This window comes from Ictalurus furcatus, chromosome 29, assembly GCF_023375685.1.
Source record: "Ictalurus furcatus strain D&B chromosome 29, Billie_1.0, whole genome shotgun sequence".
Taxonomy (NCBI): Eukaryota; Metazoa; Chordata; class Actinopteri; order Siluriformes; family Ictaluridae; genus Ictalurus; species Ictalurus furcatus.
Window position 1 is genome coordinate 7,716,597 of NC_071283.1, and position 17,004 is coordinate 7,733,600.

The following is a 17,004-nucleotide window of genomic DNA, read 5'->3' on the forward strand; positions in this document are numbered from 1 at the left end:
TTACCTGTAGTACCATTACTGGTACCACTGGTAACATCTTGCCTTCTATTGGTGGCATGTTATGTCTATTGGATACTGTTTCCCCCCCCCCAGTATCCAGGTGAAACTGTGCACAGACAGCGTTACATCCACAAAGACATGTTGGACACTGTTTATGAGCTTTCCATGACAACGCCCACCACCGTCTCCATAGAGACCTGAACGAAACACCCACCACTGTGGAGCAGAGGGTGGCGGTGCAGCGACTCATTTTGCAGTCCCCCGGTCACGCAGCCTAAAATGTGTTGAGAACAAAAACAACACAAAATCCCGGTGAATGCTTTATGTGCTGTAAGGACCGTCCCTTTCCTTACTGTCCTCCATTCCTCTGGAGAACCGTCTCAGAGCATCATGTGGACAGGTCTGTGCGTTACGCAGCAAACCCCCACCACGCGGGAGGGAACCCGTTGTTAAATGCAAGGCGTGGCTGTGCGGGAGGGAGCGAGCTCATCTCTGCGGTTTTGATCTCCGGCTGCGTGCACCTGTCTTTACACACGGAATTTCCCCCAGTTCTGCATCACTGGAGAGAAGGGCGAGGGAGCGAGCGCGCGCCGCAATCTCACGGGGGGGAAAAAAATCACCAACCGTATCGGGGTACACGCGCGCAGGGCTTTTTTTCTTCCGTTTCATGAACGGGGATATAGTGCGCGCGGGTCGGAAGCTGGCTGACTCGTTAACATGGATGTGGTTAGCGCGCGAAGCTTTTGCTTGCTCTGCGTGGTCGCGCTCGTGTTGCTCTCCGCGCTGGTAGCTGAAGGCAAGAGGCGGTCGACGCGCTGTCCCCCGAGCTGCACGTGCACCAAAGACACCGCGCTGTGCTCGAGCAGCTCCTCCATTCCGCGCGGCTTCCCTCCCGACGTCATCTCACTGTAAGTCCCTCACGAGAACATGGCTAGCTTTAGCTTTTTTCTTCTTCTTCTCACTGAGGAAACATCAAATAATGAGATCTAGCAGGTAATAACGCGTTTATTGGACCGTTTTGGTTTTCACTTAAAGACATGAAGACTGACTGTACCCTGATAACCCACCTCACTTTATCTGTTAAATATGTATAAGAATAAGAATAAGAAGAATTCATGCTCATTTTTAATGACACTCGCTTTTAGGCTGTTGTTTAACATGTTTTTTTTCTCTCTTATGCAATCCTTCATCTTACCTAATTAATCAAATTATTTATTTCTTATTATTTTCAAGATCCTTTGTGAAGTCCAGCTTCAGTGAAATCCCCAAGGAGAGCTTCATTCACACCCCAGCACTCCACCTCCTGTAAGATCAATAATAATAATAATAATAATAATAATAATAACAATGTGTAATTAAAGTAAAAAAAGTCATGTTCATTTCAATATCTTAGTGTGCATTCAGTCTTATGTAAATTGTACCCAAACAGTCCTACAGATTAGTGCAACAGTCGCCATGTTGCAGTAGGGACCCCTACATGTGACAGTAAATAAAACAAGCCCCAAGCTTTCCCTTCCTCTCTATAATTCCAACATTATAACTTTTGTGGCTTAAAATCACTTAACCTTATCTTTCTTTGTTACTGGGGTGGTGTTGTATAGAGTACAGCTTTCCTACCTGTACTATCCTTATTGTATCTTTTACATGGCAAGATGAAAGTACTGTACATTTTAATGGTTAGCACATTTGCCTTTCACCTCCGAGGTTGGGGGTTCGAATCATGCCTTGCCCTGTGCGTGCGGAGTTTGCCTGTTCTTTCCGTGCTTCGGGGGTTTCCCCCGGGTACTCCGGTTTCCTCCCCCAGTCCAAAGATATGCGTTGTAGGCTGACTGGCATTTCCAAATCAGCCATACTGTGTAAATGTGTGCCATTATGCCCTGCGATGGGTTGGGGTGTCCCCTCCCTTGTTTCCCAAGTATCCTGGGATAGGCTCCAGGCTCCCCGGTGAAGGATAAGTGGAACAGATAATGTATGGATGGATTAGATTTCAGAGTACAGTTTGTACACATTTCCAGGTAAAAGATACACACTAAAGGTACAGTAGATGTACCATAGGGCGTACCACCCCAGTGACAAGAAAATTTACAGTTTAGTAAAAATTGTTTTCTTTTTTCCTGACACTGCACAGGAATATACAAGGTATTATAAAAGCTGGGACATATAACTTATCAAACCTTCATTACTGAAAAGCAATTACACATATACAGTTGCAATCAAAATTATTCAACCCCCATTGCAAATCAGGTTTATTGTAAAAATTTACAGACTTTCAGCTGTTTGCAATGAACAAATTAAACAAAAGCAATTCAAATAGTTCAACACAATGAATGCTTCAAGTGGTTTCCACAAATTCAACTGAAAATACAACTTATAATGACTTCTCCAGTTTCAAAATTATTCAACCCCTTCATGGCAAACATCTTTAGTAGTTAGTAGAGCACCATTTTGCTGTTATGACCTGCTGCAACCGAGATGCATAGCTTCTAGCAGCATTCCCGAGGACTCTTAGCCCATTCCTCATGAGCAATGGCCTCCAGTTCAGTAATGTTCTTAGGTTTGCGTGCTGCAGCTGTCTATGCTTGGGATCACTGTCCTGTTGACAGGTCCAATGACGCTCAAGCTTCAGCTTCCTCACAGACGGCATGACATTTTCTCCTAGGATTTCCTGATACTTCAATGAATCCATCTTGCCTTCAACATGCTGCGGGTTTCCAGTGCCAGAGGATGCAAAGCAGCCCCAAAGCATCACCGAGCCACCACCATGCTTGAGCCACCACCATGCTTGACACCACCATGCTCTGTCCACATGCTTGTGGACAGAGTGTTCTTTCTTCATTCTTCTTCCTCCAGACGTACCGCTGATCCATCGTGCTGAAAAGTTCCAGCTTTTTTTTCCATCACTCCACAGAACAGAATTCCAAAACTTACATGGCTTATTTATATGATTTTGAGCCGACTTTTCTTGTGCTTTTGGGTCAGTAGTGGTGTACGTCTTGGAGTTCTGGCATGGAAACCTTCTGCGTTTAGTATGCGCCTCACTGTGCCCACTGAACCCTCAGTGCCTGTTGCCACCAAGTCTTGCTGCAGGTCTTTTGCATTCACTCGAAGGTTTTTCATAACCTGCCTTCTCAGAAATCTGGTTGCAGCCGTTGATAGCTTCCTTTTTCTGCCCTGTCCAGGTATTTCATACATTTTCTACCCCTAGCCAGTTCAGGTATTTCATGTGTTCCAGCTCAAGCACACCTGGTGCAACTAATGAAGCCCCTTGATTAGTTCCATCATGTGTGCTTTAGACAAAACCTGTTTTGCATATTTGTGCTGTTGTGAGGGATTCTGTTCAGGGGGGATGAACAATTTTAAAACTAGAGAAATCATTATAAGTTGCATTTTCAGTTGAATTTGGGGAAATCACTTGAAGCATTCGTTGTGTTGAACTATTTCAATTACTGTAGTTTGATTTGTTCATTGCAAACAGCTGAAAGTCTATAAAATTTGACAATAAACCTGATTTGCAATAGGGGTTGAATAATTTTGATTGCAACTGTAAATAATGCCAACTTGGACCTAAAGTTCTGGCATAGAAACGGTTATAGTCCTAATAAATAGACAAAATATTATTCTATACAAGTAAATGTGTACTGAGGGTGAATATATTTTACCTTTAATACATTCCTCAAGAGTTCTTTGGAGGGTTACAGTTCTTATTTCTTAATTTCCTACTTGGAACCATTTCCGATGATGGAATATATAAGGGATTCCCAAGAAAGACAAACTGAGATGGACCTTCCCACCCCCCCAAGTGTGTATATTTATATAAAATACAGTTAACACAGTATTGACTGTGCTCGTTTATACAGACTGAAATTTGTTTTGGATTATTTTAATTAAAGATGCACCGATGTATCGGCCAATAATCGGTATCGGTTAAAGGCAATTTTTCATGCCATCAGCCATCGGCCGAAAGTTTAAAAACATCCGATGATCAGGGCTGATTATATCCTGTCAATCAAAAGAGGGTGGGAAAACACATGGGATTTGTGCTGTGTGTAAAGAAGATGTCTCTTGTGTGGAATTACTTTGAATTAGGTGACAATGACAACAAAACTGCAGTCTCTAACTCTGCACTGCTAAAATTTTACACTGGACGCTGCAGCAGTGAAGCGGGAGTTTCGGCGTTCAGTAAATGTATTTTTTTTTTGCTGCGCTGCTCAAGCTGCTCGCGCTGAATTAAAGCACCAGTACACCGCTGAAAGATTTAAATGAAGATGAGTTGACAAAAAAAGGTATATATTGCACAGAAAAATATATTTGTAGAGTAGTATGTTTCATATCCCGTTAATGCTAATATGAGTTAAAAAAAAGTTAATCAAAAAAAGTTTATATTATATATTACCAGTTTGAGAAATTTAGTATCGGTACATCTCTAATTTTAACTAAGCATATCGGTTTATTATATTTATTTATTAAAACTAAGCTCTTTACACAGTGTCTTTTGGTAAATGACATACTGTATATTGGTACTGCCAGTGTTGGTATGTAGCCATGTGTAACTAGATGAATAGAAAGACAATTACTAATGCACTAAAATATTTATACATACAAAAAAACAAAACAAATAATATACCCACGCGCATGGTCTGAGCCAAATTTGAATTGGCTATTTAACTGCTGTAGCTTGTCATGACAAAGCCTGAGGAACTGTTACATTAAATGTATTTTGTAAATGATTCTACAGTGTCTGAAGCAACTTACACAGATCAAACTAAACAGTGGTGGTTTAAAGGTCTTGTGTCTCTGTGGCAGTAACAGCCCTGGGATTTGATTTCACAAACTTACAGTTTAATACAGAATCTTAAAATGCTTTCAAACAGGAAGTTTAAAGCTCCTAAAGATGGCCATGTCAAATCTTTAATAGTGTTTGTCATTTCCGTTGTGTAAGACTTTTCACAGCCAACGTGTTCGAGTCCATAAATGAGGACGCCTTCCTTGGTCTTCCACATTTGGAATACCTGTAAGTGTTGCTTGCTTTTGATTTGAAAGACTTTGGAAGTATTCAAATGTCCAGTGAGGTTATGTTTTGCTTCTTCTTTTACAGGTTTATTGAAAATAATCAAATCAAGTCTATATCACCTTTTGCCTTCCGAGGTCTTAAGTCCTTAATACACTTGTGAGTATTGAAATGTGTATGAAGTAGTCAGTAACTGTAAGCTCTTTTTTTCCTTTGAAGGTTTCTTTGGTTTTATTTCCAGAAATAACTGACAAGAGTGCTTAATTCTTTCCTGAGATGGTTTGAGATGAATTCTGTGGTCAGTTTTCATTTTCACAACTGCAACCGTAAGGCACAATAACAAGGCTTTTAATGCTTCCCAAGACGTTACTCCCACCAAGGCTGCTTTATTCATTCACCCTGGCAACAAGTGAAAGCCCTAGCAGATTAGGTTGTTTTCCGGTCCTCATAAAGAATCACAGCTTTTCAAAAAATCTCTTTTATCCTGGCTGACACCTCATTCAATAGATTACTTGCAAGAGAGAGAAGCTTCATGTGATTGGGGTCTCAACAGTGAATTAAACAATCCCAGATTGTTCCTTGTGTCCCTTGGGGTTGGGGTGAGGAGCTCTGGTGAGGACATTCAGCTCAAACTGGGCTGAGCTTCCCAAAAGCACTAGGAAGCAATCATCATCTGAGTCATTTCAATGTTCTACAATTCTGACAGTGAAATCATACTCCAGTTCTGGGAAGCCACGTCACAGTAGCATTTTCACATTCAACTTGAATGGACTTGTCTTTTAAAATCCCTGATTTAACATGACTTTAAGGCTAAGTTGCATCACAAAATGCTCCCTGATCACTCCATATAATCACAGTAACATTCTGTGATAAAATAATAACAACAAAAACAAAACAAACAAACAAATCAGCTAAAATCAACAGTCTTCCAATACATGGCACTGGAAATTTATGGCAACTAAATTCATAGAACTGAAGTGTAACGTCTCTTCAAATCTAATGTAGAGTCTGATACAAAATAAAAAGCAAAGGTTTACGGTTATAATGCTCTGTGATTTGTGTAACTCACTGATTTTTAATATATATTTCCTAATGGATTTCTAGAAACAGCATATATTTTGAGATAGAAAGACGATTAGTGCATAGCCATGACACGCTGATCAGGTAGGCAGGTACTTCACTTTCATCTCCTCAGTACCAATCCATTTGATCTATGTATCTAATAGGATGGTGTGATACAGAGGGCTGTTAACACACTGAAGGGGATTATTTTCCAACAACAGCACATCCTGAAGGGTTTTAATCCTCTTATACCACAGCAATTTGCCAATTAAAGGACAATTTTTATTGATTTATAGTTATGTTTAATGTTGTGGTTCACAAAATAAGGGCATTGCTGTTATCCTGTAATCATGTTAAAGCAGCTTTAAACAGTGTTCGGTCACTAGCCTCTCTATTTTTCTCTTAATACATCAAGTTACCAAGAAACCGTCCTGAAGACTTCTTTTCTATGTCAGAAAACGTAAGGAACAGCCTGGAAAATGCTAAATAAATAAAATCTTACAGAAAACTTCACCACGCCAGCAATTACATGAAGTGGTTAATCCATTTATGAGTAGCATCCACCATACAAGTGCCTGTGTAAATCTTATTGTAGAAATAGATGTTAGAATGACCAAATCATAATATAAACCTGTGACTCGCTTTGATCCAAAACTTTTCCAAGCTGTGTTGTTACAGAAAATTTATCAACACCAATCCATCCGTCCATTTTCTGTACCGCTTATCCTGCACAGGGTCATGGGGGGGCCTGGAGCCTATCCCAGGGAACTCAGGGCATAGGGTGGGGGACACTCTGGACGGGGTGCTAACCCATCGCACAATCACACACTACAGACAATCTGAAAATGCTTACAATGCATGTCTTTGGTCTGGGGGAGGAAAACGGAGTACCTGGAGGAAACCCCTGAAGCACAGGGAGATCATGCAAGCTCCACTCACACAGAGCGGAGGCGGGAGTCGAACCCCCAACCCCAGAGGTGTAAGGCAGATGTGCTAACCATTAAGCCACTAGTAGTAGTGGTGTGCCTTCCTGTTTTGACCAGTCTCGTCCTACTGTTATTCAATTCAATTCAGTTTTATTTGTATAGCGCTTTTAACAATAGACATTGTCCCAAAGCAGCTTTACAGAAACATATAAATTCAGGATATAGATTCTAAATGTGTGAATGTATCCCTAATGAGCAAACCAGAGGTGATTATGTGTCATGTAGCAATTCTCAGAAAGAAGGTGAGACAAACAGCTGTTCGAGAACAGAGCGTTGGCCCTCCTGTCTGATTTGATCTGTAGCATTTTATAGCACAACCTAAAGTGTCCCAACTGACAGTTTAGCTCAGAGGTCTGGAAACAATAGAGGCACATTCATTAACTGCACAATGATTCAACATGTGGTTGTAATTATCCAGTAAGAATTCAGTGGTAGTTTTGGACTTCATTCAGTTGGACAGCAAAGGCGTCATTGTTGAATGTTTTTAGCATTAACCGTGGGGATGTCAAAACATGTCCTATTGTCCTATCAACAATTGTCCTAGCAAAATGTCCTAGTAATGTACTGTTACATAAATGTCCTTGCTTACAAAGGTCTGGATACACAGCTAACATGACTGCATGAAAACAACAGTTACATTTATTACTTAACTATTAATGATTAGTTTCTATCAATAAATAGGACAGCAAAACAAAACAAAACATGTCAAATTAAAGACATGTTTTGTCAAATTGTCAAATGTCAAATTAAAGACGTTTTGTTTCGTAGTGTTCACACTACCACTTTTGACAAGCACCATGGATGCTGAGATAGCGGTTTTGCACTTCAAGTAGAGAATATATGCATACTTTTCTGTCTATTCATTTTTAATCATTCTGTTTCTGTCATCAACTTAAAAAAAAAAATACAAACCATGTTTTTAGTTCTGTGAAAACCTTTCCCTTTCTGAGCTAATGTCTCTAGCCCTGTAGCTAGTCTCTGGTCTGATAAGCTGCCTTTAGATAATTGACATAAATGCATGTAATTGGAAAAACTGCAACAAATGTCGAAAATGTGACGGGAGTTATGGTGCAGTAATAATATAGTTATGATTATATGCTCTTAAATGCCATTTTCACTATCAAGGTGAACCAAAAGATCATTCAGGTAGATTTACTTATATGTCAAATGCATTTAGTGTAAATCTCAAATTAAAGACAAACATGTGCGTGAACATGTGTAAACAAGCTTTCATTGAATAAAAGGATTTTTACTAAAATGTCCCCACAGGAGCCTTGCCTTCAACAATCTGGAGTCTCTGCCAAAAGATCTCTTTAAAGGGGTGGACACTTTGACAAAAGTGTATGTATTAATTTAACATCCAGCAATACTATGGACTGGTTACTGGATGAGCTGATGGTAAAACTGTTCACTATTGTGTGCTGTCCAGTGACTTGCGTGGAAATCTGTTCACCTGTGATTGCAAACTGAAGTGGCTGGTGGACTGGATTTACCACACAAACGCAACCGTAGACCAGATATACTGCAACAGCCCTCCAGCCTATCAAGGAAAGAAAATCAACGATCTTACTCCGCAGTCATTTGACTGCATAACAACGGGTCAGTATATTGTTGTATGTGGTGTTCGTAATAGTCATGAACTATGTATCCCATGATTTGGGATTCATACTGCAATATTAATCTAGCTTTTGTTGCAGATTTTTCCCTGCTGAAGTCTCTCGAGTTCCAGTCCATTTCAGTGGAGACATTTACTTTTGGTGGTGACCAGTATGTGGTGTTTGCCCAGCCTTTCATTGGAAGATGTAGCTTTATGGAATGGGACCATGTTCAAATGGAATTTCGGAATTTTGACAATATTACGAGTACGTATTGTATATTGTAATTAGCCAAGCATGTCATTTCATTAAATGTAATGTACAGTCCCCTCCAAAAGTATTGGAACAGCAAGGCTAATTCATTCATGTTTGTGCTGCACACCAATGACATTTGGGTTTGAGATCAAAAGATGGAAATGAGACGAGAGTTTAGGATTTCAGATTTTATTTCCTGGTATTTACATCCAGACGTGTTAAACAACATAAAACATAGAACCTTTTGTATCAGAACACCCAATTATTAGGTGAGCAAAAATATAGGAACACATAAGTCATGAAGTAAATGAATGTAAACACTTAATATTTGGTTGCACATCCCTTTCTTGCAATAACTGCATCAAACCAGTGATTCACTGACATCACCAAACAGTTGGTTCCTTATTTTGTGATGATCTTCCAGGATTTTACCGCGGACTCTTTCAATTGTTTGTTGTTTGTTTCCCTTCAGTCTCCGCTTCAGGAGGTGAAATGCTGCTCGGTAGGGTTAAGGTCTCGTGATTGACTTGGCCACTTTAAACAGTGTGTTTTGGATCATTGTCTTGCTGCATGATGAAGTTCCTCCCGATTAATTTGGATGCATTTCTCTGTCAATTGCCAGACAATCATCAATAAAGATTAGTGAGAGCCTGTTCCAGAGGCAGCCATGCAAACCCAAGCCATGACACTACCACCACATGTTTCACAGATGAGCATATACAGTGCCCTCCACTAATACTGGAACCCTTGGTAAATAAGAGCAAAGAAGGCTGTGAAAAATTGTCTTTATTGTTTAACCTTTTGATCTTTTGTTAAAAAAAAATTCACAAAAATAATTGCTCTCATGGATATCAAACAATTGCAAACACAACACAGGTATATAAAAAAAAACAACCCTATATCTTTGTTAAATGTAGACGTGCAACAATTATTGGCACCCCTTTGAATTCATATGAGAAAAATAAATTTGAAGTATATTCCCATTGATATTTTATATTTTTTTTAGTACACTTGGGTGACTAAGAACAGGAAATTGTTCAGCCATGACTTCCTGTTTTACAGGGGTATAAATATGAGGTAACATTTAGGCCAAATTTCCTTAGTCATTGATAACAATGGGTAAGACCAAGGAATATAGCCGTGATGCGCGGCAAAAGGTTGTTGAGCTTCAAAAATGGGAAGTGGCTATAAGAAAATAGCAAAAGTATTGAAAATGCCCATTTCCACCATCAGGGCAATAATTAAGAAGTTCAAGTCAACTGGAAATGTTATGAATCAACCTGGAATTGGACGTGTGTCTATATTGTCTCAACGCAATGTGAAGAGGATGGTTCGAGTGGCCAAAAAATCTCCAAGGATCACAGCTGAAGAACTGCAGAAGTTAGTTGTGTCTTGAGGTCAGAAAGTCCCCAAAACTACAATCTGAAGTCACCTACATCACTACAAGTTGTTTGGAAGGGTTTCAAGAAAAAATTCTCTGTTCTCATCCACAAACAAACTCAAGCATCTCCTGTTTGCCAGACACTACTGGAACTTCAAATGGGATCGGGTTCTATGGTCAAATATAGCGCTTTTTGGCAATAAACACCAGAGGTGGTTTTGGCGCACACAGAGAGGTAGCCAAATGGAAAAGTACCTTTCTTTGCTCTTTAATGTTTTTATGCCAAAAGACCTGGACATTTTGTTAGGATACATGGCATCATGGACTCTATCAAAAATTAACAGATGTTAAATGAAAACCTGACTGCCTCTGCCAGAAAGTTTCAAATGGGCCGTGGTTGGATCTTCCAGCAGGACAATGATCCAAAACATACATCAGAATCAACAAAAAATTGGTTTACTGAGCACAAAATCAAGGTCCATCCCAGTCCCCTGATTTGAAACCCATAAAAAACCTGTGGGGTGAACTGAAGAGGAGAGTCCACCAGCATGGACCTCGAAATTTGAAGGATATGGAGAGATTCTGTATGAAGGAATGGTCTCAGATTCCTTGCCATGTATTCTCCAACCTCATCAGGCACCATAGGAGAAGACAAGCTTGGCAAAGGGCGGTAGCACAAAGCATTGACTAAAAGGGTGCCAATAATTGTTGCACAGCTATATTTAACAAAGATTTTTTTTGGATAAACCTGTGGTTTGTTTGCAATTGTTTGATATCCATGAGAGCAGAGTATTTTTGTGAATTTTTTTTTAACAAAAGATCAAAACAATAGACAAATTTTCACAGCCTTCATTGCTCATATTTACCAAGGGTGCCAATATTGGTGGAGGACACTGTATGTTTTGGATCATGAGGAGATCCTTTCTTTCTCCACACTTTGGCCTTCCCATCACTTTGGTAGAGATTAATCTTGGTTCCAGAACTCTTGTGGCTCATCTCTGTATTTCTTTGCGAATTCCAATCTGGCTTTGTGATTCTTATTGCTAATGAGTAGTTTGCATCTTGTGGTATGGCCTTGATATTTCTGTTTTCAAAGTCTTGTTTGAGTGATGGATTATAATACCTTCATCCAGCCCTGTGGAGGTTGTTTGTGATGTCACTCACTGTTGTTCTTGGGTTTTTCTTCACAGCTTTCACAATGTTTCTGTCATCAGCTGCTGTTGATTTTCCTGGCCGACCCATTCGGTGTCTGTTTCTCAGTACACCAGTGGTCTAACAGGACACACCAGGGTAACAAGATACACCTGTCAGTCACATGGTCCAATATTTTTGCTCACCTACAAATTCGGTGGTCTGATACAAAATGTGTCATTTAGCACATATAAATATAAACATCAATATAAAACACAAAAAGCTGAAATTTTAAAATCTTTTGTCATATTCATCTTTTGATCTCAAACCAAAAGTCTTCAGTGTGCAGGGGACTGTATATATGGGGCAGTTATTTAAAATTAGAACTGACTAACCACAAAATGATGATGAGCAAGTTAGGATTTGCAATCCAAATCCCTCAGGCTAGATATCACTTAGATATTATTACTTATTTCTCTAACAGGCACCTCCACTGTTATTTGCAAACCTCTGGTGATCGATGACCAGCTGTTTGTCGTAGTGGCTCAGCTCTTTGGTGGCTCACACATCTACAAGCGAGACATCTCCGCCAACAAGTTCATCAAAATACAAGACATTGACATCCTAAAAATCCGCAAGCCTAATGATGTGGAGGTGTTCCGCTTGGATGGAGAATCCTTCTTTGTCATTGCTGACAGCTCCAAAGCTGGTTCTACCACCGTGTACAAGTGGAACGGCAATGGCTTTTACTCACACCAGTCGCTGCACCCGTGGTACCGTGACACTGACGTGGAACATCTGGAAATTTCTGGCAAGCCACACCTGATCTTATCCAGCAGCTCGCAACGGCCTGTCGTCTACCAGTGGAACAGGAGCTCCAAGCTGTTTGAGAGGCGTACTGACATCCCTGAAATGGAGGATGTCTATGCTGTGAAGCACTTTCAAGTGAAAGGTGAGCTCTATGTGTGCCTAACACGCTTCATTGGTGACTCCAAGGTGATGAAATGGGACGGCGCCATGTTTGAAGAGGTCCAGAGTGTGCCCTCACGAGGTTCCATGGTCTTCCAGCCGTTCGCGGTGGCGGACTGGCAGTATGCCATCCTGGGCAGTGATTACTCCTTCACTCAGGTGTACCGCTGGGATGCCAAGAAAGGCCAGTTCATTCACTTCCAAGAGCTCAACATCCAGGCCCCACGAGCATTCTCACTGGTGTCCATTGATAATCGAGAGTTCCTCCTGGCATCCAGTTTTAAGGGGCAAACACGCATATATGAACACTTGATCCTTGACTTGAGTGATTGATTGAATGATGAATGGGGGTGCGGGTTACTGATAAACCAGTGATACGTTCCACTTTGTGGGTAAATGGGGAGAAGATACTGATAAATCAGTGATGCTTCAGCTTGAGAATGGACGACATGGGTAGCACACATGCATGCCAACGCCTTTACATAGGTGTCCACCATCGCTTGAAATCCATATTGTTAAGCCAAACCATGCTCTAACACTTCACTGAGTGTATTGTTATCTTAACTAAAAGATTACAGATTTTGGTGATTATTGTAAACACAGCTACTGAAAATAGATCTTTTATTCTATTCTATTTATGATCATGTTTGAAACAATATGCTAAATTCAATGTTTACATTTTATCCCTGCTTTCCATTTGTAAACTGAAAATGTATTACGCTTTTGTAAGATGTGGGGTCAAACCAGCAAAAGAATTTGATAGGATTTTGAAATCATTTTTATTGATGTTGGTTTGTATGATCTGTAAACGCAACTAAAGACACTGTTTTAATAATTAAATCCAGTAATAGTTATGTGATTCAAAAATTTTAATAGACCGTACTATCATGACATTGTTCTATTGGACCAACAATCATTTGCCACAAATGTATTCAATTCATTATGCCTGCATTGTTTGGAAACCAAAGGTCAAAACTGAAGCCATGGTTTTAAATTGAAATAAAAATATAAATCACATTACATGTGTTGATTTTCTGACTGCAGTGTTTTCGTTTTACTCCCCTTCACGAAATAACAAGGGTAGCCAGCATGATATTGGGGGTTGATTAGTAGTCACATATGTCTTGTTTTGTAATGCCATATCCATTTGTGCTTTATGGTTCCAGAGTATTCCATGTTTATTCTGAAACATTATAAGTAGTTTCCCAGTATCTCACATCCTTGCTTTACAATCTCTTCGGGTGTCTGTGGTTACACAAGGGTCTGCTTTGAACTCCAGTGTCTTGGAAATTTTGAACATTTTCCATTGTGTCTCTGAAGCATTGGCTGCCACTCCTTGGATAGCCATGTGTTAACAGGCACATACAATACTGGCTTTGTTGCCATGATTCACTGGCAAGGCAGGACAAGTTCATGTAGGCTCCATGCTCTGGCCTGAGTGTTGTTGAAGGATTCCAGCTCATTTCATGTTGCCCAGAGCAACGCATTTGCCAAACTGCCTCAACAGGGGGCTGCATCTGCTGTTGTGCAGCAGGAATCTCTTTTCAGGGATAATACTACATCATAAAACAGCAGGGGGCTACATTCAATGACCCTCATGCACACTTGCTGTATATTCTAATAAGGATGTTTCTGGATATATTACTAGATAAATATATTATGTGTGTGCCATTCTTTGTGTCTATTTTAAATCCCAAAATAAAGAAGCTTCAGGTTTTAAAACACACTGTCATGAGTCCCTACTTAAATATTTAAATATTTGGATCTCAGCAGCAGTGACCAACATACACATGGCATTTATCCAACTAGTCATGTAAAAATGGTCATGAACACACTTTCATATTGTGTTTAATTCAAGTAAGTTTAATATTGTGCACTAGTGAAATGGAATCAGATGGTCCTAAACAAGAGCCATGCACACACAAATGCCAGAATGTATTTTTTAACACTTCAGATTTTTAGCAAAGCACAAACTGTGCTTTGCTGCAAGGGAACAGAGACCTTTTCTGTGTGTTTCTGACTATTTCAAACCCTCAATGAGCCACAGATATAGTACCCACATAAACAGCTTGTCAACTCTTCTGGTCACAGTTCCATGTGTGATCAATTAGATGCATTATTTACTACATTTCTGAAGCATTTTTATAGCCCCTATAAAGTACCCCCCCCCCCAAATTTAACCCTTGGGGACTTAAATTTGTTTTTTGCTTTCTATTTAATGTCACACATTTCTTTTCTTTCTTTTTTAAAATCTCTCTCCCTCTATCTGTGACAAAACCTGAATATCCAGCATAAAGTATTATATTGCATGTGGCAATGTATAGCCATAAAACAAAATAAAAACAAATATAATTCCTTTCTCATTATTCTTTTATCAAACACTAAATGCCTCTCTAATACAAAGCAGCACATAGCAGGTATAGTGTAATGGAATAAATACAAGAAAGGCTAAGTATGCAGCACAAATGAGCAAAATAAAATGTATGATCACAATGTGTTTCAAATGTCTTCTCCAGCTCTCAATATTTCTCCAGTGTGAACAGGTTGTGCAAGTAGAGGGCTTTGACCACTCAATGTAATACTTAGTACAACAAATCCTTGTTATGAAGTCCCTCGTTTCTTTTTTTTGCGTGTGTGGCATCATCAGCCTTAAACTCGTCCATGGCTTCTTAATGTAATTAAAAAAAAAATAAAAAATGAAGGAACAACTAAAACTATAAAAATGTTCACAAACATTATCCTGTACAGCAATCAAAATATTCATACCACACCTGCAGGATGACATATACATATTCATGTAATACAGTCTTTGATAAATAGCCGTGTCTCTCTATGTACTAAACTGTACAGTTTGAAAATTCATACTGGTTATTTGGTAGCTCAGTCAACACAGAAATAATTTAAAATGGCTATTGAACATGTAGCAGATTATTCTCTTAGTATCAAGTGGATAAAGGTGGGAATGTAGCTGCAATGAAAATGCAAATGTGTCTAATAACGATGAAAACTAATAGCTACAAAGTAGCACAGTAGAACTTGCATAATACTAACTGTCATTAATGTTTAGCAAAGTTGGCATTTTTGGTTATGCTATTACAAAGGAGGATACAAATTTTAACTTTTAAATATTCAGAGTTATTCGTGTTTATCATCTTCACCATACTGGCCATAATGTTTTCCTACATGTAATGTAATATTCCCCACTCCCTTAACGTTACACTGTTACACTCAGTCAATAGTATTCAGGGGTTTGGTGTACATTCTGTGCAACGATCACACCATACAGTGCCTTGCATATATGTGCACCCATTTGATCTTTTCCAAAAAATGCACAGAGATTGCTAAATTATTTCCAAATAAAAATATGAAAGCTGTGATTGCATAAGTAATTCTCTTCACAGGACAATCATAGTCCGGGGGCTCCACAATGGGGAAAAGTGTTGAGAAGAGAATAAAAAGCCACAGGTTTCCCAAAAGGCATGTTTGAGGCTCCACAAGCGTGTGGAAAAAGGTTCTCTGGTGTGATGAGACCTAAAGTGGACTTTTTGGCCTAGGCACAAAGCGTTACCCAACTCATATTGTGGGGATGCTTTTCATCAGCAGGGTTCAGGGAAATTGGTTAGGGTTGAGGGGAAGACTGATGATGCTAAATAGGCAATGCTAGAAGAAAAAACTGTTCCAGTCTGCAAGAAACTTGGGACTGGGGCAGAGGTTCACCTTCCAACAGGACAACTCAAGGCATACTGCCAATAATACACTGGAGTGGTTCAACACTAATGACCTGAATGTGTTAGAATAGCCTAGCCAAAATCCAGGCCTCAATCTGATCAAGAATTTCATTCAATTGGATGGAGCTTGAAAAATGGGCAAAAATCTCTGGATCCAGATACACAGGGCTGATAAAGACGTATCCCAGAAGACTTTCAGCTCTGGTTCTACCCATTTGGTGAATACTTATGCAACCAACTAATGTGTTTTTTGGTTTAATAATTTGGTTAAAGAAATTCCAGTTATTGAAAGTTTATTTCAATACAAGGTTGTTGAAGAGATGTGAAAATGTGGAAGAGATTTTTTTTGGAGGAGGGGGTGAATACTTCTGCAAGGCACTGTATATGTGTGGCGGCCTGGGAAAACCCTTCACATGGTGAAATTTTGACATTTTGTACAACATATATAGTTCTCAAATCGGTTTTCTGAAATGAAATATGCTTTTCTTTTGCGTTTATCACAACCACACGCTAGAGCATTGTAAACTGGTGTTACCCCAATTAGGGCTGCAACAACTAATCGATAAAATCGATAACTAAAATAATCGGCATGTAATTTCATTATGGATAACCCCTGTCAGTGACGTCACTTCACAACGGTGAAAAACGCATTTCTATGAATAAAACACATCTGAGAAACAGCGGAGGTCACAGAGCGAGCTGCTGGGGGAAAAGTGCACGATCCAGGTCGTCCAAAACAGGAGAATGTTTTATATTAAGTGCTTCAAACAAACTCGTAAGTGTATTAACGTGGCTTGTCGTGTCAGATGCTGCGACAGATGCGTGTGCTGTTTAATGTGTTCCAGACGTGTTTTCTTCAGCGCAGAATGATATTTTTACATTTATATCC

General features: G+C 39.6%; 1 protein-coding gene across 5 annotated transcripts; it reads left to right on the top strand.

The window, feature by feature from the left end:
- The first annotated feature begins 217 nt into the window (after positions 1–217).
- Positions 218–13,401, top strand: LOC128604157 (leucine-rich glioma-inactivated protein 1-like). Of its 5 annotated transcripts, none has more exons than XM_053619024.1 (8): positions 218–908; positions 1,234–1,305; positions 4,940–5,011; positions 5,096–5,167; positions 8,326–8,397; positions 8,486–8,655; positions 8,754–8,918; positions 11,903–13,401. In XM_053619024.1, exons 1-8 carry the CDS (start codon positions 718–720, stop codon positions 12,718–12,720), a joined length of 1,632 nt encoding a protein of 543 aa, XP_053474999.1. In that variant the 5' UTR covers positions 218–717; the 3' UTR covers positions 12,721–13,401. The 5 variants fall into 5 exon arrangements, with proteins under 5 accessions (XP_053474999.1, XP_053475003.1, XP_053475000.1 ...); XM_053619028.1 differs by lacking the exon at positions 11,903–13,401 and adding an exon at positions 11,478–11,732; XM_053619027.1 differs by having other exon boundaries at positions 861–993.
- Positions 13,402–17,004: the final 3,603 nt, after the last annotated feature.

Excerpts from the sequence above, each read along its gene's own strand:
- LOC128604157 (XM_053619024.1), top strand. The coding sequence starts at position 718 with ATGGATGTGGTTAGCGCGCGAAGCTTTTGCTTGCTCTGCGTGGTCGCG. Across the intron at positions 909-1,233 it reads CCTCCCGACGTCATCTCACT|ATCCTTTGTGAAGTCCAGCT; the intron begins GTAAGTCCCTCA and ends ATTATTTTCAAG. Across the intron at positions 8,919-11,902 it reads GAATTTTGACAATATTACGA|GCACCTCCACTGTTATTTGC; the intron begins GTACGTATTGTA and ends TTTCTCTAACAG.